A 24,594-nucleotide genomic window follows, 5' to 3' on the forward strand; every position below is an offset into this window, starting at 1 on the left:
ATCATTACTAGTACATAGATCATCAATTCTTGTAGAGAAATCATTCCGCAATGCTCCCGAGACCCGGGAACAGGTATTCAAGCCAAAAGTACCACCCGAATTCAAGAATCCACCCATGCATAATCTGGTCATCACGCGACCTCCTCATCCGACAGCAGCTCGCTCACGATAGAGTTACCATCATCTTGCCGAGTGTTCTGGATCACAGTGTCATCACTGTTCTCGTCTTCCTCCTTGATATCAGGCTCCAAGGTGACAGTCTTGTCTTCGTCGGCGTCGTGCCTCTGAGATGAAGCGACAGAACCGGCAACGGACGGCGCGACGGAGCCAGCAACCGACGCGGCGACGGAGACGCTTCTGCTCATGCGGCGCGGCTCGCCTTCCTGCTGCTCGCCGAGGTTGGCGACAATCTTGCCCAGGCTGACGTGGATCTTGTTGAGGGCGTTGCGGCCCGTGGTGTCGGAGACGAGTTTGTCGTTGACGGCGATGGTGACCTCGTCATAGACTTCCCTGATTTTCTCCTCGGTACTCGTGGGCGAGATGTACAACTTTCCGAGGAGAGGAGCGACCACCTTCTTCTCTTCCTCTACAGATATGTGTTAGATTCAATTCTCTCAATGGTGGTAGGTGATGGCGTGGCAACTTACTGCTCAAGTTTGCGCCCAAGCGGTCCAGAATGTCCAGGGCGAATTCTAGGTGAATGTCACCATTGACAGTCTTTTTCTCCAAATCAAGCCCCGTAGCAGGGTTGAAGCACTTGCGAGGATCCGTCCAATCCACCAGGCAAGCACCAATGGTCGTCAGACTCTCCATCTCCTCATTTACATCAGCGTCATCGTCCTCCAAGTTCTCGCGGACGTTCAACAACGCGTGGAGGGCATCCAGAGCGACGGTACGCATGAGATCCTGGTTCTCCGCACGCGAGTAGCAGAATACAGGCAAGAAATAGTTGAGAGCCTGCCTGACACTTTGATTAGAAGCAGTGACGGGGTCGAAGTACTGAACAACCAGCGTCTTGAGCATTTCCGCCGAAGCTTCCGTGTCAGTGACGACACGTCCCAGCAGCAGCTTGGATACCGCTAGGGTTGCGGCAGCCTGGACTTCAGGTGACCGAACTCCCGACTTGAGAGCCTTGATGTAGACCTTGAGTAATGCTGGTGTTGAGCTGAGGAGTTGAGCGCCATGGACGTTGAGGATGTCAGTGAGAATTTGCAACGCGGTGATCTGGAGGGCAGTGTGGCCCTTGGTAAAGAAGTGCATGAAGAGCGTCAGGTTCTCCTCGGCCAGTGACCTGTCGAGCAAGGAGCAGAGGCCCAAGCAGACAAGACCCCTCTCACGAACCGGTGCCTCGTGACTCCGCACAGCTGGGACGACAAGATTGTTAAGCATCGACACCAGGTGGTCATTCTGTTGCAGGTCGCCGGCGACGTTTGACAACATACACTGCACAATGTGTAGGCACTTCATGTTGATCATGATCTCCTTAACCGCCTTTGCCCTGGCTTCTTCTTCACTGAGCTCAGGGCTCTTATTCCGGCTTCCACTCCTCGTGGGTGTGGTGTCGCCACTGACCTCGGACCTCGCCGAGTGAAAGCTATCATCGGTGCGGTCATCTGGTGCTGGGTCGTCGACGATAGTATCGTGAACGTCGGCAACGGCCTCCAGCACTACAGAACAGAATTCCTTCTCGCCGGCATTGTCCGGAGCACATATGTCTCGGAGAACATTGATCGTAAGCTTTGTTACGTCGTCGGGGAGCTCAGGGACTGAAAGGGATTGGCGGAGGAGAGCAAACATTTTGCGACGGCCAACCTCATCGGAGTAGTCAAGAGTGATGGCGATATGGAGCATCTGCTCGACGATGAACTCCTGCTCTACCGTGTCTTCCTCTTCGTCCTCCTCGCCCTCTGCTTGAGACACCCTCTTAATAGCCTCAATCAGGACGCCAAGGTATCTCTCGAGATAGAACGCGAGGGTGGTCACTTCCGGCAGCTTTTCCTCGACCAGAGACTCGAACTTGCCATTGCCCTCGGTTCTGCAAAAGTCGTTGAAACTGCGAGCCGTGAAGACAGACTCAGCAGAAAGCGTCTCCCAAAAGTTCTTATCAAATGTGACGGCTTCTCTGTAATCGGGTCTACCTTCCCAGAACCCCTTCATCGCCTCGAGCGCCACGCCGTTCTCCACGCCGGAGTTCACGACGTCGATACGCTCCAGGAGCTCATGGAGACCGTCAAAGTTTGGCGGCGAAGGTTCCGCAGGCGGCGCCCCCTCCTCGGGCGGCGGAACACCAGCGCAGTCTTCGATCCAACGTTCGCGGAAAAGCCTTCCCGCAGACTTGCGAACATTTTCGTCTCTGTCACGGAGACCCCATCTGAGGAGCTTCTCTCTCATTGAGAGTGAGAGATGTCGGAAATCGCCAAGGGCGGGTAGCAGTCGCGAGTATACCGCTCTACGAGTCAGAGCATCCTGATCTCTGGCGCGTTCGAGCAAGTATGGCAGAGTGGCAGGAAGAATGGGGAGATTGACGAGAAGTGACCTTCTCACATCTGCGCTTGGGTCGTTTTGTATAACTTCCAGCAGCTTCTCGAGCAGCCCGCTGGCCTCGTCGTCCTCGCTGCCGTCTTCGTTCGCGGCCGCATCAACCTGGTTGCCAGCCAAACGTCCCAGGCCCAGAACTGCCTGTGCACGAACCATTGCCTCTTTGTCACGAATGCGCTTAAGAAGTCCGTGACGAAGTTTTTGAAAAAGATCGTCGTCGATGGCGTCGAGGGAGTTGATGATGTGAGAAATCAGCTGGGTGGATCTGTATCGAACAAACTTGTCCTTGGCTGTCATCAGAGGCAAGATCGTGCTCATGAGATAGCTGGTAAGTCTGGTGCTGGGGGTCTCGGGCATGATGCTAGCATCCTCATCGACCTCTCCAAGAATCTCGTTGTCCTTGTCGTTCGCATGTCGTAGGAAGAATCCGACAAATCGAATCGTCTTCTCCCCAACACTCTCTGCCTTCTTGATGGGCATCACTCTCAAGACACATCGGACGAACTCGGAGTTGAAGGCTTCCTCATCGAAGTCGTTTGCTGCGGATTTCTTCAAGCTGGTTGGCTCGTATGCGCAAGCTTCCTGGATCTTGCGCAACGTGACGACCAATTTGCGGTGCGATGCCGTGTTTCTTTGCGCATCGCGGAATACAGCGCATACTTGGCCGCGAAGCTCATTGTCCGGTCTTTCGGTCGGGATATCTGCGGCGAGTGATGAGGAGCGGGATGCTGTTGATGCTCGAGAGCCAAGGGTCGCTGCGGACGATTTGTGCGACACTGCCGCGGAGGTCCTCGTAGACCTAGTTGATACTCGTGCGGGCATCTTGGGGTTTGTCGTCGTGTGTTGTCGTCAGATGGCGGCGGATCAGTCGAGACCGCATGAGACACAGGAAAAGGTGTCGTTGTGAATGAAGCCAAAAAATACTGTGTTTGTTGATTAGTCTGGGTGATGACAGGCGCCCCGTTCGCGAATTGGCTGCCAACGCACAATTACAGTGGGTGACCCCCCAGCGCGTTTTTGTTTTCATCCAGTCTGTAACAGGTAAGTCAATAGACTTCCAAAACAGGTATAGCGCGGGGTCGGTCAACTTCATCCCCGCTTCCCGACTCCAAGTACCCGCACGTGGTGATAAGCTCAGAAAAAAAATCCTTATCGAAGAATTTGGCAGCAGCGAATTGCCAGCCATCTCCTACCTACCACCTTATGCAGAGGACCAAACCTCTCCACAACCTCCCACGACAATTGAGGTTTTCAGTTTGTATCTTTGTTCTTCGTTTCATTAATACCCTCTGAAACCACTGTAGTGTATCGCCCTTCTCGCTACACAACATGTCGTCTCCCGGCAAGCCGTTGAAGCGGTCACGAGCGGAGGAGGACGAGCACGATGCTCTTGTTGCAGCCGCCGTCGCAGAGAACCTCGCCGCAGACGCTGTATCGGAACCGAAAGCCAAAAAGGCCCGAACGGAAGCAAATCGCTCTCTTTTCGTTCGGTCTCTTCCTGCAACCGCCACTAGCGAATCCCTGACCGATTTCTTCTCCGAACATTTTCCTGTCAAGCATGCGACGGTCGTTCTCGACAAGGCCACCAAAGCATCCCGAGGCTACGGCTTCGTTACTTTGACAGATGCTGAAGATGCCACGGAGGCCAAGAAGAAGCTCAACAATATCCTCTGGGAGGGACGCCGCATTAAGGTCGATGTTGCCGAAGCCAGATCTCGCGACGCAAAAGAGAGTGCCGTCGGCGCGGCCGCGTCTAGCTCGAAGCAGAAGCGTGCGGAAGATCTCGAAGAGGCCAGGAAAGCCCCGAAATTGATCATTCGCAACCTTCCTTGGTCTGTCAAGTCGTCTGCGCAGCTGGGTGCACTTTTCCGCGCCTACGGAATCGTCAAGTTCGCCGATCTTCCCCAAAACAAGGGCAAGCTCAAGGGTTTCGGTTTTGTCACTCTTCGCGGCAGGAAGAATGCCGAGAAGGCCTTGGAGATGAATGGAAAGGTCATTGACGGAAGAACCATTGCTGTTGATTGGGCTGTGGGCAAGGACGAATGGGAAAAGGTCAATGGCGCCAGAGAAGATGAAAGGGAGGAGAAGCCAAAGAAGGAGCAGCAGAAGGTGGAAGAGGATGAGGAGGAACCAGCCGAAGACGAAAATTCCGGCAAGGAACTCACTGGAGCCGACGCAGATCTGGAGAACTTCATGAAAAATCACATCATGAATCTCGAGGACGAGGAGGATAACGAGGACGAGGACGAGGATGAAGATGAGGATGAGGAGCTGTCTGACGGAGATGAGGCCAACGAAGACGAGGATGAGAAGAAGCCCGTCAAGAAGCCGCAAACATCAACCGACAACACATCAACACTTTTCATCAGAAACTTGCCTTTCACCGTCACCGACGACCAATTAAAGGAGCATTTTGTCAAGTTCGGTCCCGTCAGATACGCTCGCGTCGTCATGGATCGGGCAACTGATAGACCTGCGGGTACCGGATTTGTCTGCTTCGTCAACGAGGAAGACTCAAAAGCCTGCATCAAGGGCGCGCCACGTACACAAGCCAACACCCTACCTACAAAGCACTCTGTATTGCAGGACGAATCCGCAGATCATGACGGCCGCTATACTCTGGAGGGCCGTCTGCTGCAGGTTGCTCAGGCAGTCAGCAAAGATGATGCCGAGCGTCTGGCCGCCGACGGCAGTGCGAAGAGACGGGAGAAGGACAAGCGCCGTCTGTTCCTGCTCAACGAGGGTCAGCTCGACACTAGGTCTGCTCTTTACCACAAGCTCACGCCCAACGAGGTGAAGATGAGAGAGGACAGCGCCAAGCAGCGCAAGAAGCTCGTTCAAAGCAACCCCTCGCTGCACATCAGTCTCACCCGCCTGGCTGTCCGCAACATCCCCCGCAACATTGGCGCCAAGGAGCTCAAGGAGCTGGCCCGCAAGGCCTGCGTCGAGTTCGCCACGGATGTTAAGGAAGGTAGGCGCCAGCCCCTTTCCAAAGAGGAGAAGGTCAGAGGCGCAAAGGAGGACAAGGAGGCCGAGCATGACCGTAAGCTCAAGCGCAAGGGTATTGTCCGCCAGGCCAAGATCGAGTTTGAGAGTCGTGAGGGTACCAAGGTCCCAGAGACCAGCGGTGGCAAGTCCCGCGGTTATGGTTTCATCGAGTACTCTTCCCACCGCTGGGCGCTCATGGGCCTTCGTTTCCTCAACGGCTATCAGATGGAGAACGAGCAAGGCAAGAAGCAGCGCTTGATTGTCGAGTTTGCCATCGAGAACGCCTCGGTTGTCGCTCGTCGCAGGGCCAACGAGAAGAATCTTGACCGCAACAAGCCGAATGCGCAGGCTCCCCAGACCGCGCAGACCGGAAAGAAGGGCGGCAAGTTTGACAAGAAGGACAGCAAGGAGTTGCCCAACATGGCTTCCATAAAGGACCAGAAGAAGGGAAAGAAGGGCAAGAAGGGTAACATGAACAAGGGACCCAAGGTGGAGACCGAGGAGAAGGGGGAAAAGAAGTCTGGTGATAAGGCGCCAGCGGGCAAGGTTGATCGCGAAGACGTCAAGCCGCTGCTCATTGCGAGAAAGCGATTGATGAGGAAGAAGAAGGCCTCATCCCGAGGCTAGGCTTGATCGAAATGCAATCTTGTGTTGGAAGTAATTATGGGCGGCTGTATTTAGATGTGTTATGCATCAACCAAGGATATTCAAAAGTTTCAAATTTCACTTGACAACAAAACGCATCTGCCTAGTTGTGAGCCTGCCGTTTTCATGCTCGTCGTCGCTGAAAGTGGCCTTTCTCCTCGGTGCCTACTGCAGAAAAGGTCACTAGTGATTGCGTACAGCATACGAAAACAAGGTCATGTTGAAGCAGAGTTCGTCGCACAAGTAGTGCGCGAGTTTCTTATTAACAAAGTTGTCTATATACAAGAGTCAACCAAAAACGACCCAATTTCCTACCAGACGCGCCTCAAAACGATGGACAAGTGTGTTTGCGTGAGGGATGACACCGCAGTTTCCCTATTGCAAACTTTCTCTCTACCAGGAACGCCAATATGCAATGCTTGGTGAAAAATAATGACGCCTCCCACTCCAAAGCCCATTCGAAACCAGTCCGATAGCAATCCCAAGGCCCCCCCCCCCCCCCCCCCCCCCCCCCCCCCCCCCCCCCGCCTCCCCGAATTGCTGGTCACAAACAATGCCGCTCCCGCCTCCAACACCCCTCTGCACCCACTCAGCACTCAACCCCCAGGGCCCCCCCCCCCCTTCCTCTCTCCCACCTTATGCCTCCTCTTCCGGGTCCGTGTTGGTGTCCCTCCTCTTCTTTTTCACCTTGAAAAACTCGCCCAGCGTATCACTCAGACTCCGCGGTCTCCCGGGCAGTGGTTCGCGAGAGGCGCCCTCGCCCGCCGTGCGACTGCGCTCTGCGACGCCGCCATCTTGGTCGTTTCCCCTGCTCACCAGATCCTGCCTCTCGGCGTCGGCGTCTCCGCCCTCGCTGTTGTTGTCGGGCATGAAGAGGCTGGCTCTGATGCTGGAACGCAGCCGACGCACTGACGGCCTACGTAGAAGCGGACTCTCTGCGTTCCTCAGAAGAGTGTCCTTGACGACTGCGCTCACGGTAGAGGAGAGGGGGGATGGGGAGAAGAGGGGCCCCGGATAGTTGTGGCTGTGAGGTCGGGGCGGTAGTGAAGTGCGTGGTGTGACGGGCCTGTCTGTGGGGTTCGTGGGATACCTAGGTTGAATGTGCCCGTCGTAGAAGGGTGTTGTTGGCTCTGACGGCGAGAAGCCTAAGCCGGGGAACGAGTTGACAGACTCGTCTGATATGGTCCTCGTGCCAGGCGGGGGAAGCACTTCGTCCGCCGAATTGCTCCACGGGTTAGCCAATAGTGGTTCCGCCTCGGCGCCAGTAATGTTCCCCGTTGATGCGGCTGTAGGAACGCGAAGGGATGGAATGCCGGAGTCTCGCTGAAAACTGAACGGCTTCGACCCGTTATTCGTGTTGTTTCCGTTGGAGGCCCGAGACGACCGGCGTGAGATCGACGAGGGAATGGAGGTGGACGAAGGCGGGAGCGGTTGCGTCGGGCTGTAGCCGTCTTGCTCAGCTAGGCCAATTGTCTCCTCCACGCCGTCCACATCAGATATGCCATCATCCATGTCCTCCTCAACTCGACCGCTAGTAATGAGGAACACGCCGAAGAAGGTGAGTAAGCAACCGCCAATGAATTTGGCGGCCTGCTCAACTGACGTTCTCTCAAAGTCACGGTACAGAACGGCACTGCCAACGATGACGCTGAGGGTGAAGAGGACGAATTGGATCGGGATGACCTGGGTCGAGCTGAATCTCTGGAGCGACTTGTTGACGTAGCGCACTTGCATGACTGCTGTGAAAAGCAGAATGAAGATGAGTGCCCATGCGACAGGGGTCTTGAAGGCGGCCAAGAGAGTCGACGATAATATTGAAGACAAGCCCTTGGTCGAAAGAGCTGTGAAGCCGCCTATAGGAAACAAAGGTTAGTTCGTCTTCGTCTGTACGTCCGTCGGATGCAGGAAGCACATACCAAATAGCCCTACCAGGCCCAGATCGATCAAGATAGTCCGGTGGCCATACCTCGGGCTAGCCCACATGAGGATGACAATCAACGAAATCGTCACCGCCAAGTATATTTCAAATGCCAAAGTTGTAATCGCATCCCACACATCGTCAGGGTCGAGCTTTGTCTCTTCCTGCTTGGCGCTCAAAACCACAACGACGACCCCCGCCACGGCGATGATAACACCCCCGAAGTCGCGCCGCCTGAACTTCTCATTAAACAGTATCGGCGCAATGATGCAGTTTGAAATCAGGGCGACGACGCCTAGAGGCGACACGATGGAGGCGGGCGCGAAGCCGTACGCCAAAAAGTTGCCCAGCTCGCCTAACGTGATCAGGATCTGACCGGCCCACCAGTAAGGCGACTGGAGGTACGTGGAGGGGGCCTTCTCCTCGTCGCCGGAGTAGTCGGAGCCAGCGGAGTCCTCGGATCGGAAAGATGTTCTTAGAGGCTCGGATTCGTCGGCATGGTGGTCCGCATTCTGCCCGTTCTCTTGTTGGTCTCCATCTGTATCTCCTCCTCTTCCACCTCCGCCAACGGAACCGTAAGGTCCCGTCCGACCTCCGCTCGGCGCATGCTTCAGAGCCTCTTTCGCCCTCCGCCGAACCCGGATGCGTTCACGATGAAGTCGAAGGTGGGCGTAGCGCTGGACGTTAAGGGCAAGGGCGATGAGGACGTTACCGACGATGGCGGTGATGATGCCGATGAGGGATGACCAGTTCTGCAGGTCCTTGCCATCGTCACCCGGTCGTGCTGCGGGCTCAGCGGCGACGACCGCATCAGCTACCGTCATGACGGCTGGGTGGGTTGTATATATCGAGGCGAGGTAGAATGGGACAAGTCGTATCGCGGTCGGTCGGATCACGAGCTACTTTTCGACACAGCTGGGGATTTGTTGCTAGTTAGGCGCAGGCTGGAGATGATGACGACGGCGCGAATTGAGTCGCCTATCATCCAAGCGCGACGGATGGTTGGACACGGCCAAGATGCAGTATCATCTGGACGGTGCAAATGACGAGGGAAAGGGTACCTCAAGCTCTGCAGGAAAGCAAATCGTCGTAGCCGGCCATGAGGATTTGCGTCGAGAATACGGGAATTGAAGGTAAGGTTGAAAGAATAAAAGATAGCTTAGATTGGTAAGGTACTTAGGTACTCGACTGGACTGGACTGCGATAGATGGATCAATCAAGGATTTTAGTACAGGCGTTAGAACCAGCCGCTACGGTGTACTACTACTTGGGTGACGCTCCTGCTGCCGCGACTTTCTCCTCTTCTGGGTCCGACACTCAGTTTCGACACATCGGTCGACAATACAAGCCCAACCCGACCCTGACGCGCGGGTCTGGGCATTTTGGAGCATGAAAGCACGTTCCCACATTCAATCAGAGGGGAATCAGTCCCCCGGTCAAAGAGCCCCCAAACGACGTTCCTCAAAGGAGGTCCCTGAAAGGATGAAAGACAACTACCAGTAAAAGGTGGGGCCCGGACCGATGCTATTAAATGTCAAGTGTGGCTCAGGCGACATGTGGGGGCTCCCAGGCTTTCAACATTTGCTGCTCAATGCTGTCATTTCGTAGGTAGTGAAGTGAAAGAGCTCCGAGTAACAGGGGCAGATTGCATGTGAGAAAGAGAAATGTTCCAACTTCTTTGGTGTCTCTGGGCTGGTCTCATCTGTTCGCCTGGCAGCCACGCCGGCCGACCAAGTCAAATCTAGCCACAGCTTTACCTTAAGGTAGTGTAGTGGGTAGGTACGGACTACCTTTCCTCAGGTATCCGTACTCGCCAGCGACAGTGGCTCGCTTGGAACGCAGCCGGCTGGGGCAACCGGGCCAAGCCTCGGGGTCCATCCGCGTATCCGCATTCGCCGGGGTGGATGTTCTGTGTAGATTTATCGAGGTGTCGAGTACCCCGTTTGAACGATTGCGCCTTGGCCAGTTGTCAGAGTTCGCCACTACACGTGCGTGGAGCGAGGAGCGAGCTGTGGCTTGCGCGTTACTGAACCATCCCGGGCTCCCGCCGTGCGCCGTGCCGTCACTGTGCTCTCCACCAATCCCAGGTTGTTGGGAAATTGTCGGAACTTCAGAGTCTCCGACCCAAGGTACCTATCAATCAGCTGCACACCTGTTTGCAGACCCCGCGGTTCCCCGATCGCCACTGCCGGGTGAGCTGATGTTGCCAACGCCGTCCTTTTCATCACGATTCCTTTCTCAATTTGTTCCGATAAACAGCACCTCAACTCCCATGTAGGCCTTGAGCCTTTGACTGGCATTTGAGGACAAACTGCGAACTGCTTACGACAACCGATTCCATCCGACGCGTCTCATCAACTGAGACGCTCACGCGCAAAGTCATCGACTTATAGCCCCGAAACAAATCAAACACCCATCTCATTTTAATCATGTCGGACGGCAACTCTTCGGACAACGTTTTCGTCCGCTTCAAACAGAAAGTCGACGACCACATCGCCTCGGCCTTCCAGCGAGTCCTGGGCATTCCCACGGCCGTATCACGCCTCAACAGCCAATGGCCGGAACCGCCTCCGTCATCCAGTGACAAAGAGCTTGAGCAAAGAAGAGCAGTCAACGACGACAGTACCGGCCTGCAAACCCGTATGACATCTCCGCAGTACCCGCATCCCACAGTTTTCGATCTCTTCGGCTCCATGTCATCGATCTCCGCCCTCTTTAAAGCCGAAGAAGTCACCGAGTCTCTGTACCAGCTCATGTGCTTCTCATTCATCATTGACTCGCCCTACTCGCCGTTACGACTCCGCGATCTACCGCAGCCTGCACCCCGGGACCTCCCCAATGGTGAGGATCCGACCCTATTTGGGTTTGAAGATGCGTTTGAGGATCTGCTCATGGTGAGCAGCGGTCAAGGTCTGCCAGATATTCACGAACGTGTTCGCTTCAGGAAGGAGGTCCGCGATTCGTTTCCTCAAGGGCTACCTCCCATGCTTTGGCTTCACCAGCTCACTCGCCAAGGTCTGTGGGATGGCTGGGAACCCAGGCCAGAGGTGTTGGATAGGGCCGTGAGTGAGCGTTGGCAGCGGTGGCTGCAAGAACAAAACAATCCTTTCAACGAGCAACGGCCCCATCCTCCCCGGATCGACTCGGCGTTAGACGAGACTGGGAAGCCTTTGACACACGAGAACATGGAGCAAGAATCTTTAGGTCGTCCCGAGCAGGACCACAGAGAAACGGAGGAAGATTCATATTTTTCAATCATGGGGTCAGCCCGTTTGAACACCTCACGGGAGACATCCACGTCAACGTCACCAACCCCCAGAACCCACTCTTCGACAAAGGACCTGACACCACAAGGTCTCCCCCAAGGATGGCGCGTCATCGAAAAGGTACAGGAACGCGAGGACGGCAAGGGAAACGTACACATCACCAAGACCGTCACGACCTACAATGACAGAGGTGAGGAAGTTGGTAAGCAAACGGAGAGACACTCCAACTACACTTGGTCGGCGAGCTTCTCGACCGGCGGGTACAAGAATAGGGATCAGGACCAGCAAGAGAATGACAGAGTCAACGACAAGGGCAGCTGGTTCTGGAAGTGAACCAGGATTTTTTGATTTCAGTATGCTTTCCCATCATTGTTTAAGGAGTTTCATCGGGCTGTCATCGGGCTGGGAATTTGAACGAAATCTGTGAGGAAACACTGAACAAAGGGTTTTATTTGCGTAAAAGTCGGGCAAAAATTGAACAAAATTCTACGTCAAAGAAAAGGGAAATATGTTGAGAAAACCCGCGGCAAGAAGCCTTCTCTTGGAGCGTAAGACTTCCATTTTATCAGGACTAAAATGGCTAAGTGACTCGTGCCATCGCATTTGATGTCTTTGATGGCCATTATATCCGACTGGATTCCATATAAGCTCAGGTTTTCAGAGAATCAAGCCGTAAATTGATTGCCCAATTAAGACATAACGATAATGATTCTCCGTCCTGGGAAAGCATTAGCTCATACCACTTTCACCATAAATCATCCAGGCTATCTTACTGAGAGTGATGAACGTAGATTGTGCTGGACAGGACTAGGTAGATATGTACCAGAGGTCTTGCAACAAGCTGCTCTCTGGTCACGAAGCACTATCACCCTCGAGCGAGGGAAAAAACACGCCTCGCTGCCAACTAGATTAACCATGCCAGTGGGGTCTTTCCCAGCTTTCAACTGGTTACAAACGTGGCGGGTGTACCCCTTCGTTTCTGTTGTATGAGGCTCAGAATGACTGTTTGGTGCCAAAGTTGACTCCGTCGAGGCTATCTACTCCCAGTCCTGCGCTTCACGCCTCACAAAAAGGCAGGGCACATCTCGAACTCCCAGATTACTACGTCGCCGCAACGGAAACGAGGATTCAGGCAATGAGACCTCGGTCCCAACCTCGAGGGGCAGAGGGAGAGATTGGCCATTCAGCTTAGTCGGGGCGGCCCCTTGTTCGTCTGGAACTTTCTCAATTTTAAAGAAGCTTCAAGACTGATTTTTTCGTTTGTGGACATTGTTCTCGAGGGCACTTTGCTCGTAGTCTTGTCATTATGGTTTGGTAGCTTAAAATTCCAAAGCAGTCAAAGTTTCGACAGGGCTGGAATCGAACCATTTCGAAGAGGGAGAGTCTTTCCAGGCTTCAGTATGTACTCCTCCTCCTTCCAAATATCTCATGCTCAACCCCATGCGCTTCCGGCCCTTTCCCAACTCATCGTCCCAATCTAGGCCCTCCAAGCCTAAACAGCCGGTCCGAATACTAAGTCTGCAAAACAATCCCATCTCTGTCCTCATCCTTGGCGGGAAGGAAAACGGAAAATTCAAACCCGTATTAAGCCAGACCACCGATAAGTTTCGAAAATGGGATCGGCGAGGAATCCATATGTCCCTTTTTTCCATCATCGCGATATGCAAGGGGTCATACTTTACAAGCTTCCTTCGCCGTTGTCCCGTTGTCCCTTCCACACGCCCCCCCTTTGATGAAGCCCAATCACAATGAGCAAGTTTCTAGTAAACTGTAAATGTCTGGTCCCAAAACGGCCCCTTTTGAGAACCCGAATCAACGGCACAAGTGGCACACCGGAGGCCCTCTTAGCTGCCTTGACCCCTGTCGTCCCCGAGACTCTACCGGTCCTCCCCGTGACGATCTATTGAGAAGACAAACACCTCCACTACGAAGAGACAAAGACGCTCGCGCTACACGAGGTTGAGGGTTGCCAATAATCGCAACTTCCCGCTCACAAGTTCGGTTTCGTAGTTGATGGTGTGCGAATTCCGTCATCACACCGAGGTAGTTCCAACCCAGACTAACATCATCAACCAACAAAGCTCAGGGAATACGGAAGGGGAAGAACGAAGGCGGACGGGAGGAGCGCGTCAAATTGTCAACCGGTTCATTCTAATCCTTCTCCTCCTCAACAAGGACACCACCCCCCTTCTCCCCCTAGCCACCGCTCGGCATTAGCGTACTTGACTTCCTCCGTGAGCGGCCCCCAAGCACCAAGCAGTCGAGCGGCCTAAACCAAACTCAGGTATGCCCTCGGGGGCCTGGCGACATAGGATGATGACTTGCCCGTCAGAGGGGACGCGAGAAGCTCATGTCACTGTTTGGCCTTTAACCAATGGCTTAGGGACCTCGGGTGGTGCTGCAGGTCTTTACAGCATGTGAAGACACGGCTCAGTTCACAAGTCAAGTCCTTCTAGATGCAACCTGGCTCTCTGGTCATGGAAACAGCCAATATCAAGCAGGATTTTCAGAAGGCCAGTTACAATCCTCATCCCATCGACGTGCCGCGCCGCCCCCCCCCCCCTTCCTCTCCGCAGCTCCGTCACCCCTGAAGAAGATTGCGGTATGATACCACCAACTTCAGATCCACGAGAACAGGCGAACAGACACAGTCTACTTGACAGCGGTACGCGGACCCGCGGTCTACTTTAACTTTGGTCCAGCAGCTCGTTAGCGGCAGGGTAATGCGGCGGACTCCGTTAGTCACGAGGCTACGGACGCCTTAGCAAGCCCAACGAGAAGACGTCGGCTTGAGGGGGTGGGGGGGAGGGCGCCGTTAGGAAGCCACATTCTGCGGGAAATTCCCTCTCATCTCGTCGTCCCAACTGAGCTCTGCCAGACTTGGAATGGTTCATCAGTCACTTCTCATATCGTCCAAAGTGAAGCCCGGGAGAAGTGGCGGGCAAAGAGCTAAGAGCTACAACAACACTCTGTCACTTCGCCCCGTTGGTCGACTGGCAAGGACCCGTCCTCCGGCACGAGAGTCTCGACGGGCCCTCAATCCACAAGATTGTGGGCCAATTTCCATTGCGATACTTTGCCAAAAAAAAAAAAAAAAAAAAAACACGAAGATGAGAATCCTGGACAGTCTCGATGGTGGCTTGCTCACTAGAAAAGGGCCCCCTTTCTACCCCGGCATCTCCCGCACCAAGCCAATATCCTCCGAATTTGGGGCGGACGACGATCCCTCGAATTTGGCCGAAACAGGTCGATCCTTCGCATGGGGGGACGTGAAGGGGAATAGAAGGGCACGACTGTTCCGCCCAGGCCGCGCTCCAATAGTATTCCTTGACCCCGGCGACGAACGCCGGCAGTTGCACAAGCAACAAGACGGCGTCGGCCAACGTGCAAGCTCAACAGTCTTCTCTCCCTCAACGATACACTGGCTTCTTCATCGTCTGTGCGGGCCCGTATGCTGGCAGTCAGTCAGTCAGTCAGTGTGCCTACAAGCGGGTTTTGGGCATCAAGCTCGTCCCGGGACAATACGATTTGCCAGCACCAACGGGCCGGATGCGCACGGCCAGAGTTCGGGCAGTCAAGGGTGTCCGGGGGGCTGGAAGAGTCGGAGATCTCGTTGGTCGTATCCGACAAGCATGGCCCCAAGCAAGAGTGATATTGAATGAAATCAGATATCAAGATGACTCTGCAGGTCACTGCTCGACCCCATCACATTGATTGCGTGTAGTTATCCGTACGAATACGCTCAACCGCTCTCGCATCGGATTTGCTTTGGCGGCGTCCATAGGACAACCCAGGGAACAACGTTGGTTGCGTCGGGTCCAGATCAGGCGGTTTCGTTTCCCGCCTATCTGGAACACCAAACGCAGAGGTGAGGTATCATGAAGGCAGCATGTGAGACCAGAGAGACGAAAATCTGTCGTGGCTGGCTCGACCAGCGTCTGTCTTGACTTTCAACCTCATGGTCTGGCCCAGTCTGTCGACGAACGTGGTGGTTGCCCAAGCACAGTCGAGGACTGGCTGTGCTACTCTATTGACAAACTCGAGTCTGAGCGCTGGGCGGAGAAGAGTTTTCTCTCCATCCCACGGGCCACGGCTATCTCCTTCATATTTTCTGCTGATCACTACCGTCCGAGCGTTAGCGGGAGAAAGTTTGACAGGACTGCCTCTAGGCAACGTCACGCGCTGGTCTGTTGGAGATTGACAAAGAAACTCTGGGTTGTGCCTAGCTCGTTCGATGGACCATCCGAAAGGTGGGCGTTCGAGGCCATCAAGCCGCTCCCGGGACTGACGGCTTTGGGCCCGGAGGATACCCGGTTTGTTTGAAGCGTCGATGGGCCGGGAAATTCTTCCCAGGAACAAGACGATACCTTGGTTTCGTCGTCGTCGCATCGCTTACACGCTGCGTAGGCGATGTCTCCAACATCTGCACTCGATACGTCGGTAGTGTGTATATATGCCCTCTGTATAAGAAGAAAAAGGTGCGTATGCGTCGAGGCGATGAAACTCCAACGGGACAGTGGAACAGTGTGGGAAAGTTCGAGAGATGGATAAAGAAAGCGATAGGTGAAGCGCTATAATAGAAAAGCTACTATTGCAGTTGTGGACTCCCGAGAGCATGGGCAGAACTCTGGGTCCAAGTAACGCGGAGTTTGACAGGGAACATCGTTCGACCCCGTGATGCTACTTCAACGGTCGTTTGTTTCTGGAGAGGGATGGCTTGCCGGGCAGGGCCTCTCAACGCTCAACTAAGCAGAGCAGATGAAACGACGGTCCATTCTGGAGAGCTGGTCCGCCTGCCATCCAGTGGCAGCATGGACCCGGAGTTCTATCTGCTCAAGAGCGATATAGTGGATGTAGTCGGACACAGCAACACACGAACGAGACTGCAGACGGCACATGGGGAGCCGGCGCCGATTATGATTAAGCTATCGGGATTCTCCCTGCTCGGGGATGCGGTCGTACTGCCATTGAAACTCTAGATCGATGACACGATCCCTTATACTCTCCATGTAATGTTAGTGTACCTGTAACATCTCCACCCTTTGCGATAAGATCGGCCGTATTTCGAACGCGGCAGTCGAAGGAAAGTTAGTCACGGTTGGGTAATCCGAGGGCGGCGCTGCTGAGGCATGGGGGGGTGAGAAGTGAGCTGGTGACTGTGGCGTGATGAAGGAAGCATATTGGGAGTTGAGGAGCTGGGGAGATTGGAGTGACGGCACAACCAGTCGAGAGTCCAAGCCCTCTGCCAGAATGATGGCGAACCAGGAACACTAAAGGCGAGCGGTTGCTGCCTCGATCAAGAAACTTCATCCACACACACACACACACACACACACACACATGCACAGTAGGAGGGGCGCCATCAGGCCCCAACGAAATGCTGAGGCACAGACTTGGGTTGGTGTGCCTATTTCTCGGCGATTGTCTGTGACGATTTACCGTAGATAAAAGTTTGGCCCTTTTGCGACATGGTCATGCATGCACGACGTAGGCCGCGAAAATAGGCCATCTGGCCTTCTCTGGGGCTTCCATGTAAGCGTCGCGGGACCTTGCAGACTCGCAAGGCCGATCAGCGCTTCTTTGAGAGCATCGGCAGCACGCAGCTAGCAGTTGGACCGTCACACCGACTGACGAATCTGTTGTTAGACTGACGAATCTGTTGTTAGCCCAAGGTATGCTGGTTCCACGATGCACGAATCCTCGATGCCTCGCTGTGGCACAGTGCAGGGTTTATGTATCCTGGCGAATCCTCCAGGGTAGGCGGGGGTTGGAAGTTGGGTTGTAAAAGGTCGGCCATTAATAATCGCCGGTCCTCAGCAGAGGCTCTGTCGAGACACACCACAGCCGTTCGATTCCCGCGTTGAAGGAAGAAGAGAGTGGTCGGGCTGAGGTGGCCCGCCGCCCACCGCTCGCGTCGTGTGGAGCAATTTCAGTGGTCCTCCCGACCGACCGCTCATTGCCTTCCTTACCCTGCCTACCATGTAAGGTACCTTAGGGAAGCAAAGATGACAATTGCGGAAAAACCGCGGCGAATTGCAACCAACGCGACGCTGCACTCGTGGCGATCGATGGTGCTCCAACTGGCGCCTCGGGTCTAGAAAAGAGAAATACCTTCGTGTTGGCGCCTCTCCGGGGGCATAGGCGTGCTGTCGAGAAAGCGACAGTCGGTCGGCCCCTTGAAGATTGGTCCCTTGAAAGAGGATTTTGAAGACGTTGCTGCAGGCATATGTTCCCCGGGATCCAATCCTTCTCCGCATTCAAGGCCATACAGAGTACACCAAGACAGCCTATTCCGGATTTTGCTCGACGTGCATGGACGGCGCCAGCAATATTAAAAAAAAAAGTCTGCTTTTCGGTTACCAGTTTCTTTGCTACGCCCGAGATCTGGGATTGGAGCATCGGCCGATTTGCCTTCTCAGTGTCTCTTCAGCATCGTGTCATTATTCCTCTCTATGCTACGTCCCGTGTCCTTCGGACTGATCATTCAGTCTGATAGGAATCGTTGATCGTTGGGGAACCTGTGCGGATATCCGTGACGTTGAGTGCCGCGTCCGCTGTCCGCGGAAAGACGACTAATAACGACATGCACACTGCTGACGCTAGCTCACGAACGACGAAGTCGGAATCGGCCATCCTGGCCAACATTCCCAGAGACGAATCCTGAGAGGTAGAATGGACGAACGAGGCAACGCCCAACAACGTCTCGGGGCTTGTGTTCTGGAACTGACGGCATTGCAGTCGCCAAGGGTCAAACCGCGAGCCGCCTACCTACAGATGGAGTTGACTTTACCCGAGTGAGCGCTGAAGCAGTGAATATAGCTTTCTTTCCCAATGTCATCGGCCGAGGTGTCCGCAAGCTGCATTGGAAGCCTGGCGTCTGTCATGTATGGTTTGATGGAGAGCTGCACCTGGTATTCTACCACCCAACTGGTCTGGGACGCGTCCCTCCAACACGACATATCCAATTTCCCGGCCGCAGGGCAAAGGCTCTTGGATGTCCTGCGAGGCAGCAGGCGGGAGGATCAGCATAGCGAGAGATGTGTCAAGATGAGCGAATAGCAGCAAAGGTGGCGGCGGGTTGATCATGATGCCAATAAGAGGTCCTCATATCGGTCAGAAATAAATAACCCAGAGTTGGGTGGCCATGGAGATGGAGGGCGACGCGTGCGAATGATGGCTGGCTTTCCTGTCGTTTAGGTCATTGTTGATGGACTGGAATGAGCTTGGTAGTGAAGCTTGGTCGTGCCGAGTTTTCTTTAGTAGCAACTTAAAGGCGGCAGGGTGGGTAAAATACCTCAGAGTTGTTCCATCCATCCGGCGTCCAAAACGCGCTCATCGCGTGTCGTGATAGTTGACTGGTCCATTTCTGAATCCCACCAACTGTACGGAGGTAGAAAGCCTGGCTTCGCTTGACTCTCGCTAAAGGAACCTTCGCGCTCGCCTTGCAAAACGTCATGAACCTTATTGTTTCCAATTCTATCCTAGACCCTGGGCGGCTCGTCGACTTGCGGTGACATAGATTGCCACAAGAAATAGAGGGAGTGTTGCGTCAAGTAGAGAGCGGATAGGAGAAACGCCACGACTGACAACCGAGAGCATTTCAACCGTATCCGTACTGTACAGAGTTACAGTAGTCTTTTGCTGACAGCTTAGAGCAGCCTACATAGTACAGGCTATCCCGTACCGTGCGTTCGGTTGAGAAGTTGAGTAGCCAAAAAGAGACAAGGCAAGATGGTGCTGGAGGGGCGGGAGAGGGCGCCGTCTACTGCAGAACATGCTTGACGTCCAACGGTTGCAACGTTGACATGGCCAGTCCCGTTTCTTGAGTGGCAGACTTGCTCACACTGCCACAGTGCATTGAATTCCATAGCACCAGCCCACCCTTCTTGCCCGCGTCGCCCCAATCGAGGGGTCCGACATTCGAGCCAATGGTGGCCTGCCGTAGTATTTGGTGATATAGATGCCGGACTTGGCTCAACCTCTCAAGGAAAAGGGTCGCTTGCGAGAACCAGGGAGCTGTCTGACAGGCACAGGGACAGGCACATGCGCAAGCACAAGGGTTGGCGGGCCCCAACGTCGGGGAGCTTTCCATTGGAACCTTGGCCCGCCAAGGGAATGAGGATGAGGAGGATGCCGTTGCAGTTGTTCTGGGGTAAATGGACCTGTTTCTCTTCTGATTCGGGTGACTCGTCGTCCCGCTGTGATCCCAAAGTCCTACTCGTTATGGTAAGCTGCGACAGCCTTGACAATGGATGTGGAAGCCAGTCAAGAAGTTTGACAACCTCGAATTGTGGTGGACAACCAAGGCTCGCTCTCGGTATCTCCACTACCCACAGCCGTCCGCCATCGGCGCTCTGAAGGAAAGGCGCGGGAATCTCTCTGACGCTGCAATTCTGATTACTGAAATGGTTCTGTGCCATCCCAGCTCCCAGGTTCCGATTTGCAGCCTTGGGCCGAAGAGAGAGCCATAGCCTAGGCCTAGAACTCCGTGACCCAGAGATATCGCCGATTACCCCACCTCAGCCAACCGCCGCCTCTGCCGCCTTGGACTCGAGTCGAGTGTCGATAGTCGTGCTATGAGTTTGTGCCTGTGGACTCTGGCTGCTGTGGATTGAACAGAACCCCTGGTTGGGTCAAGTGGGCCGGACCATGGACTCATGGGCTCATGGAGTTCAGGGCATTTGCAGTTCGTCTCCATTCCCACCTTTGACTGCGTGCCTGCGGCCAGTGTCGCACTGTTGTGGGCTAAACTCGGGGTCGGTGGTGCTGCCGTGTGCTTGCTACAGCAGTTTACTTGGTACTAAGTATGTAGGTCTGAGTGCAGATGTGGAGACATGCGCTAGATCGAACTGGGACTCGTGGGAGGGAACGGTGTGGAGCCCCGGCTACCCTACGCAACGGCGGAAGGAGAGAGAACGGCAAGCACAGGCTGCTGGCAATGGAACTTGCAAGACACGCAAGTTGCGCCAGCCCGCCTTCCTCGACTCGACAAGCTCAATACGGATACACGTATCCGTGCCTAGGTACTGACAGGCACAGGCAGGACCACGCAAGGATATGCCATAAGGTAAGCTGGACATGCCTTCCTTGTGGCCCTCTCTGTCTCTCTGTTCACCTTCCCCGCCTTCAATGTGTCCTTACCACGCAATGGGTTTTGCTTTCCCGGACTGCGATGTTTCCCTTGTGTCCGTCGTCCTTCCGGAAACGACCACTTGCACCGACCAGTCAGAGTCATGGCCGGAGCCAGAGCCGGAGCGGAAGGCCATAATCAGATTGCCAGCTGCCGATCCGATAGAGCTGCGAAGCCTGCGATACCTAAGGAGGGGCACCTACGTGCCTGCCTACTACGTACACCTGACTAAGGTAAGGGTAGATAATGTCAGGTACGGATAGAGAAGGGGGAGGAGGAAAGAAAAACAAAAACGGCAGCAGCAATACGAGTACCTAGTCACACTCCCAGTGACAGAGAGTTCATCTCATTCTCAATTTCACGACTCCATAGCTGTCGTCCCTACTTCGTGCCTACCTATACTACGGATACTCCGTCCTTACCTTACAAAATGAATGGCAACCCTCTCAGGTACCGAGTCCCGCCTGCATCCCCCGGTCAGTTGCCATTTGCCAAATTCTACTCACTTTGCCCGGAAAGAATGCAATTTACCAGACAGCTGCCAGACAGGCCTGCCATGACATGCAATCCGACCGTCTGGAAATGTTCATCTCGTTTCTCCAATTCGCCCCCTTATCCCTCCATCACTGGACTCTGTCTGGTAAGCCCAATGGCAATCAATTCCCCAATCAGAATGCCTCATTACAACGGCACTGCCAACCCATAACACGACGCTCAGAATCAGTCTGCAGCAATTTTGAGTTCCCAATTCGACCCTCACCTGGCGGCAATCTTCCCAGGATACGGGATCCCACCAAAGCAGCCGCATATCTTGTCCCGAACTGAGGAATGAAGGCTCTCTTCACTTGTCGATACGCTACATCCCCGGAACCCTGGATTTCCTTCCCGTTCTCTCGGCCAATCCTGGTGGCCTCGTCTTCAGCCCGCTGCCCGCCTATACTATGTGGAAAATGACTGGGATCTTGGTCCTCTTCTCTTTCCAAAAGAGAGCACACCGCGTACGGTCATCTGTGGGCCACTGCACATTGCATCGCCCAGTTGCGTATAGCAGCCAAGGTACGTAATAAGGGCCTAGCAAACTTTCTTTCTCACCGGCTGGAAAGCCCCGTTCTGCAGAACCCAAGGTAGCAGTGGCCAGTAGCACCTTTCGGGCTCCGCAGAACCTGACTACCGCCAGTCCGGCCATCGCCAGTATCAGAAAGCCAGAACCCAATCGAAGCCACTTCCATCACTTTGCGCCTTTGGGACCTTGCCAGCCATGCCCATTGGATATCAAACCCGCACCTAATCCACTGCCCCTGCAGATGGCCTCGGCTTCGCTTGGCGGGCTTCACTACCATGTGCGCTTGCTTCGCTCTGCCGCACTGCTGCACCGTGCCGTCCCCGTCGCCGTCCCCCTTCGCCTCGAAAATGGGACTGGCGTACGTCCGTACCTACGCAGCTCTGGATATGCTGTCTTACTCGCCCTCGGTCCCGCGTTACGTATCCGCCATACTGCCAGACGGGACTTGGAAGCTGACCTGAATTGATATGCGAATTACGAAGCAGCATACGTACAGAGATCTACCCTGCACATCTCGCAGCCACAATCATGGATACCATCTGTACTGGTCCGCCATACGAGCTGTGAAAGAGCTCCTTCAGCCCACTAACACTACGTACACCATCCCCGGCCCCCGCCTGTCTAGTTAAGCCCGCCGCTTTGCTTCTCCATCGCTTCAACCTTCAACGAATAGGCAGCCGTCCCGCCTCTGTGGGACAGTGGAAACAGGAAAGGAAAAAAAAAAAAAAGGGCGCCGGCGCCGTCTGTGCGTTGGGTGTATGCAGGCACGCAACTCTGGTCTGCCTTCAGCAAACGCTCAATGAGTTGCCCAGCAAGGAAAATCGAGGGAAAGAAAAAGGCGCATTCTCGGATCACGTTCTGGGTAGCCAATGCCCGTCGAGAGTTCTGACGAGCTTTGGCAATACCCGGCGCCCGCAATGGGGAAGACACGAGCAACAAATGCAAGAGCTGACAGCATGGGGGGGAATAGAGGGTCCCAAAGCTCGGCTTGCTCTCGACTCAGTCCCTCATGGGATGTATCCGTATGCTCGACGGAATGCAAGACCCGGTCGGCGGGCTCGGAAATACCTAGCTTGCCGTTCACTTTACTCGGGCTACGGAAACTACTCTTCTCGACTGTGCGAAACTGTTGCTCACTCACTTTGCGCAGGCTTACGTGCTAGCGTATTCCGTATTGTGTATGTGAACTCTAGCTTTCCGCATATTTGGGCTTGTAGCTTGACAACACAATTCACATCATCTTGCAGCATGGTTTGAATTCCGGACCACCACTGCAACGGTCCTTCCTTTTTTCTTCTTGGTCGTTGCAAGTCGTCTCTCAATCCAAGCCAAGGCCAACCCCGCTGTCGTCATTTTCCCGTTTCCCGCCTCAAAGATGACATTTTTGACAAAAGGCCCTGTTCGGCCGACCTTACTATCTGGGAGATGGGTCACGCGTGGAGCACAAAATGTGTGTGATAGGGAATAATATCTGGATATCATTATGGCAGACATGCACCAGCTCCGGGGCCCCCGTGGAGCAAATGTGGCTGCTCATATTCAAGCCCCAGCTGGACCTAGCCCTGAGCTGGCTTGCCCTGGGCAAGGCTCGGCGTCGCCTTGCCTTGCCTTGTCCCATGGTACCCTCCCTGGCTGGTTTCTTCCGTCTACTTTGTACTGGCGTTTGGGCAACCTGGCTCGAACAGGGTCTGACGGGGAATTCCAGAACCGACCGACCGACAAATATCGACAGGGCAGAAGAGCTTACGAGAGAGAGCTTGTCAGTCGAGCTTGCCCTTCCTGCGCCTGGGAGCGCCAATCAATCGTGGATCTGAGGCTAGGGGTATCGGCCTTCGGGGGACGGGGAGTCTGGCACGCGGGCGAGGACGAGGCATGCCCGTCCCTTCGCACCCACCGATCGACCGCACTGCCATAATGCCAACAACGGTCGTTGTCTCAAGCTACGTAGAATGACTGGGCTGTCCCAGAGCCCCCATAACCACCGCAAACCTAACGGTCAGGTCAACGTCGGTCTTGACACTTGAGACACTCAGTTGTACAGCATTGACTATAGAGGCCGGGGGGCTGGCTCCGTCACGAGCTTGACCGCTTCGTTTCTCATACGCCGGACGGCGCCCTGCATCTGCCCGATTTCCAACCGATTTACTATTACCTGGATGGCGGATGCCGGATGATGGTGCACGGCAGCCCTCGGCACCTCGCAGCCTTGTCCAGGGATGGCCTCTCGCGCACGAAGAAGCAATACCGTACGGCCGGCAACCTGCAAAGCCCACAATTGCGTGGTCCCTTGTTCGCCCAGTCCACTCCAGTCTCCAGAGTCCAAGGACCCAGGCCTTTTCGCTATTCATGACACTGGGAAAGTCCTCTGGCGGGGACCACAGCCTTCTGGTAGTCGTCGATCATGATCTGTCATAAACTGGATCTAGCGCCGCTCAACGCGCTTTGGAAATCTTCAAACGCCTCATACAGATGAGTATCCACGGGCTAGCCACGTCAATGAGAAATAAGAAAATCAAATTTGTGCCATATCCCGCGGGTCTCGACTGCTTCCATACCTGACATCAACGACTTGCTGCTGTGTGGAGCTATTGCATGCAACTCACATCATCTTTGCATCGATACGAAATCAGCCTGGCAAGGAGCCATGCAGCGCAAAGAGACGCCGTGCTAGGCCGGCCAATTTGTTGGCTGGGCCCTCGGTAATCTTGCCAGAAATAGAAGCATCAGCAACAAATCCGTCGTCCTCTCAGTGCTGCTCGACGACGTACCACCATATTGGTGTACTTCCCTGGCGTATTGCAACATCTACATCCCGTGAGTACGCGTTGGCCAAAGCTCTCGAACCTCATGGCCACCTTAGATACCAAAGTTCAGACGAAAGCGATCAGCAATATTTGTTTTGGCTGAAGTAGGGATCCGAAGAGCGTCAGAGCTGCGGCCAGGGCATGGGTTGAAACAGGTGCTCAATAGAACTTCTATCCGTCCATCTCGACGCACGACTCAAGAACCTTATTCTGTCCCTGGTAGGCCGATCAAATGTTTGGCC

At 54.5% G+C, this 24,594-nt stretch overlaps 7 protein-coding genes across 7 annotated transcripts; 3 read left to right on the plus strand and 4 right to left on the minus strand.

The window, feature by feature from the left end:
• Positions 1–131: 131 nt before the first annotated feature.
• Positions 132–3,360, minus strand: CORC01_04512 (uncharacterized protein; the record flags this gene model as incomplete). The annotated part of the gene is made up of 2 exons (XM_022616159.1): positions 132–586; positions 648–3,360. The coding sequence occupies 2 exons, from the start codon at positions 3,358–3,360 to the stop codon at positions 132–134; spliced, it is 3,168 nt and encodes a 1,055-aa protein (XP_022477248.1).
• A 507-nt stretch (positions 3,361–3,867) lies between these two features.
• On the plus strand, positions 3,868–6,153 carry CORC01_04513 (RNA recognition domain-containing protein; the record flags this gene model as incomplete). Its single annotated transcript, XM_022616160.1, has 1 exon — positions 3,868–6,153. One exon carries the CDS (start codon positions 3,868–3,870, stop codon positions 6,151–6,153), a length of 2,286 nt encoding a protein of 761 aa, XP_022477249.1.
• A 654-nt stretch (positions 6,154–6,807) lies between these two features.
• Positions 6,808–8,913, minus strand: CORC01_04514 (uncharacterized protein; the record flags this gene model as incomplete). The annotated part of the gene is made up of 2 exons (XM_022616161.1): positions 6,808–8,024; positions 8,088–8,913. The coding sequence occupies 2 exons, from the start codon at positions 8,911–8,913 to the stop codon at positions 6,808–6,810; spliced, it is 2,043 nt and encodes a 680-aa protein (XP_022477250.1).
• A 1,605-nt stretch (positions 8,914–10,518) lies between these two features.
• Positions 10,519–11,688, plus strand: CORC01_04515 (uncharacterized protein; the record flags this gene model as incomplete). Its single annotated transcript, XM_022616162.1, has 1 exon — positions 10,519–11,688. One exon carries the CDS (start codon positions 10,519–10,521, stop codon positions 11,686–11,688), a length of 1,170 nt encoding a protein of 389 aa, XP_022477251.1.
• A 2,814-nt stretch (positions 11,689–14,502) lies between these two features.
• On the minus strand, positions 14,503–14,958 carry CORC01_04516 (uncharacterized protein; the record flags this gene model as incomplete). Its single annotated transcript, XM_022616163.1, has 2 exons — positions 14,503–14,792; positions 14,862–14,958. Coding segments are annotated over 2 exons (387 nt in total), but the record flags the coding sequence as incomplete, so codon positions are not given.
• Positions 14,959–19,337: 4,379 nt separating this feature from the next.
• CORC01_04517 (uncharacterized protein) lies at positions 19,338–19,775 on the minus strand (the record flags this gene model as incomplete). The annotated part of the gene is made up of 1 exon (XM_022616164.1): positions 19,338–19,775. The coding sequence occupies one exon, from the start codon at positions 19,773–19,775 to the stop codon at positions 19,338–19,340; it is 438 nt and encodes a 145-aa protein (XP_022477253.1).
• A 709-nt stretch (positions 19,776–20,484) lies between these two features.
• On the plus strand, positions 20,485–20,748 carry CORC01_04518 (uncharacterized protein; the record flags this gene model as incomplete). Its single annotated transcript, XM_022616165.1, has 1 exon — positions 20,485–20,748. One exon carries the CDS (start codon positions 20,485–20,487, stop codon positions 20,746–20,748), a length of 264 nt encoding a protein of 87 aa, XP_022477254.1.
• Between the last annotated feature and the right edge of the window lie 3,846 nt (positions 20,749–24,594).

The sequence above is a fragment of the Colletotrichum orchidophilum genome, assembly GCF_001831195.1.
Source record: "Colletotrichum orchidophilum strain IMI 309357 chromosome Unknown Scaffold_30.1, whole genome shotgun sequence".
Lineage (NCBI taxonomy): Eukaryota > Fungi > Ascomycota > Sordariomycetes > Glomerellales > Glomerellaceae > Colletotrichum > Colletotrichum orchidophilum.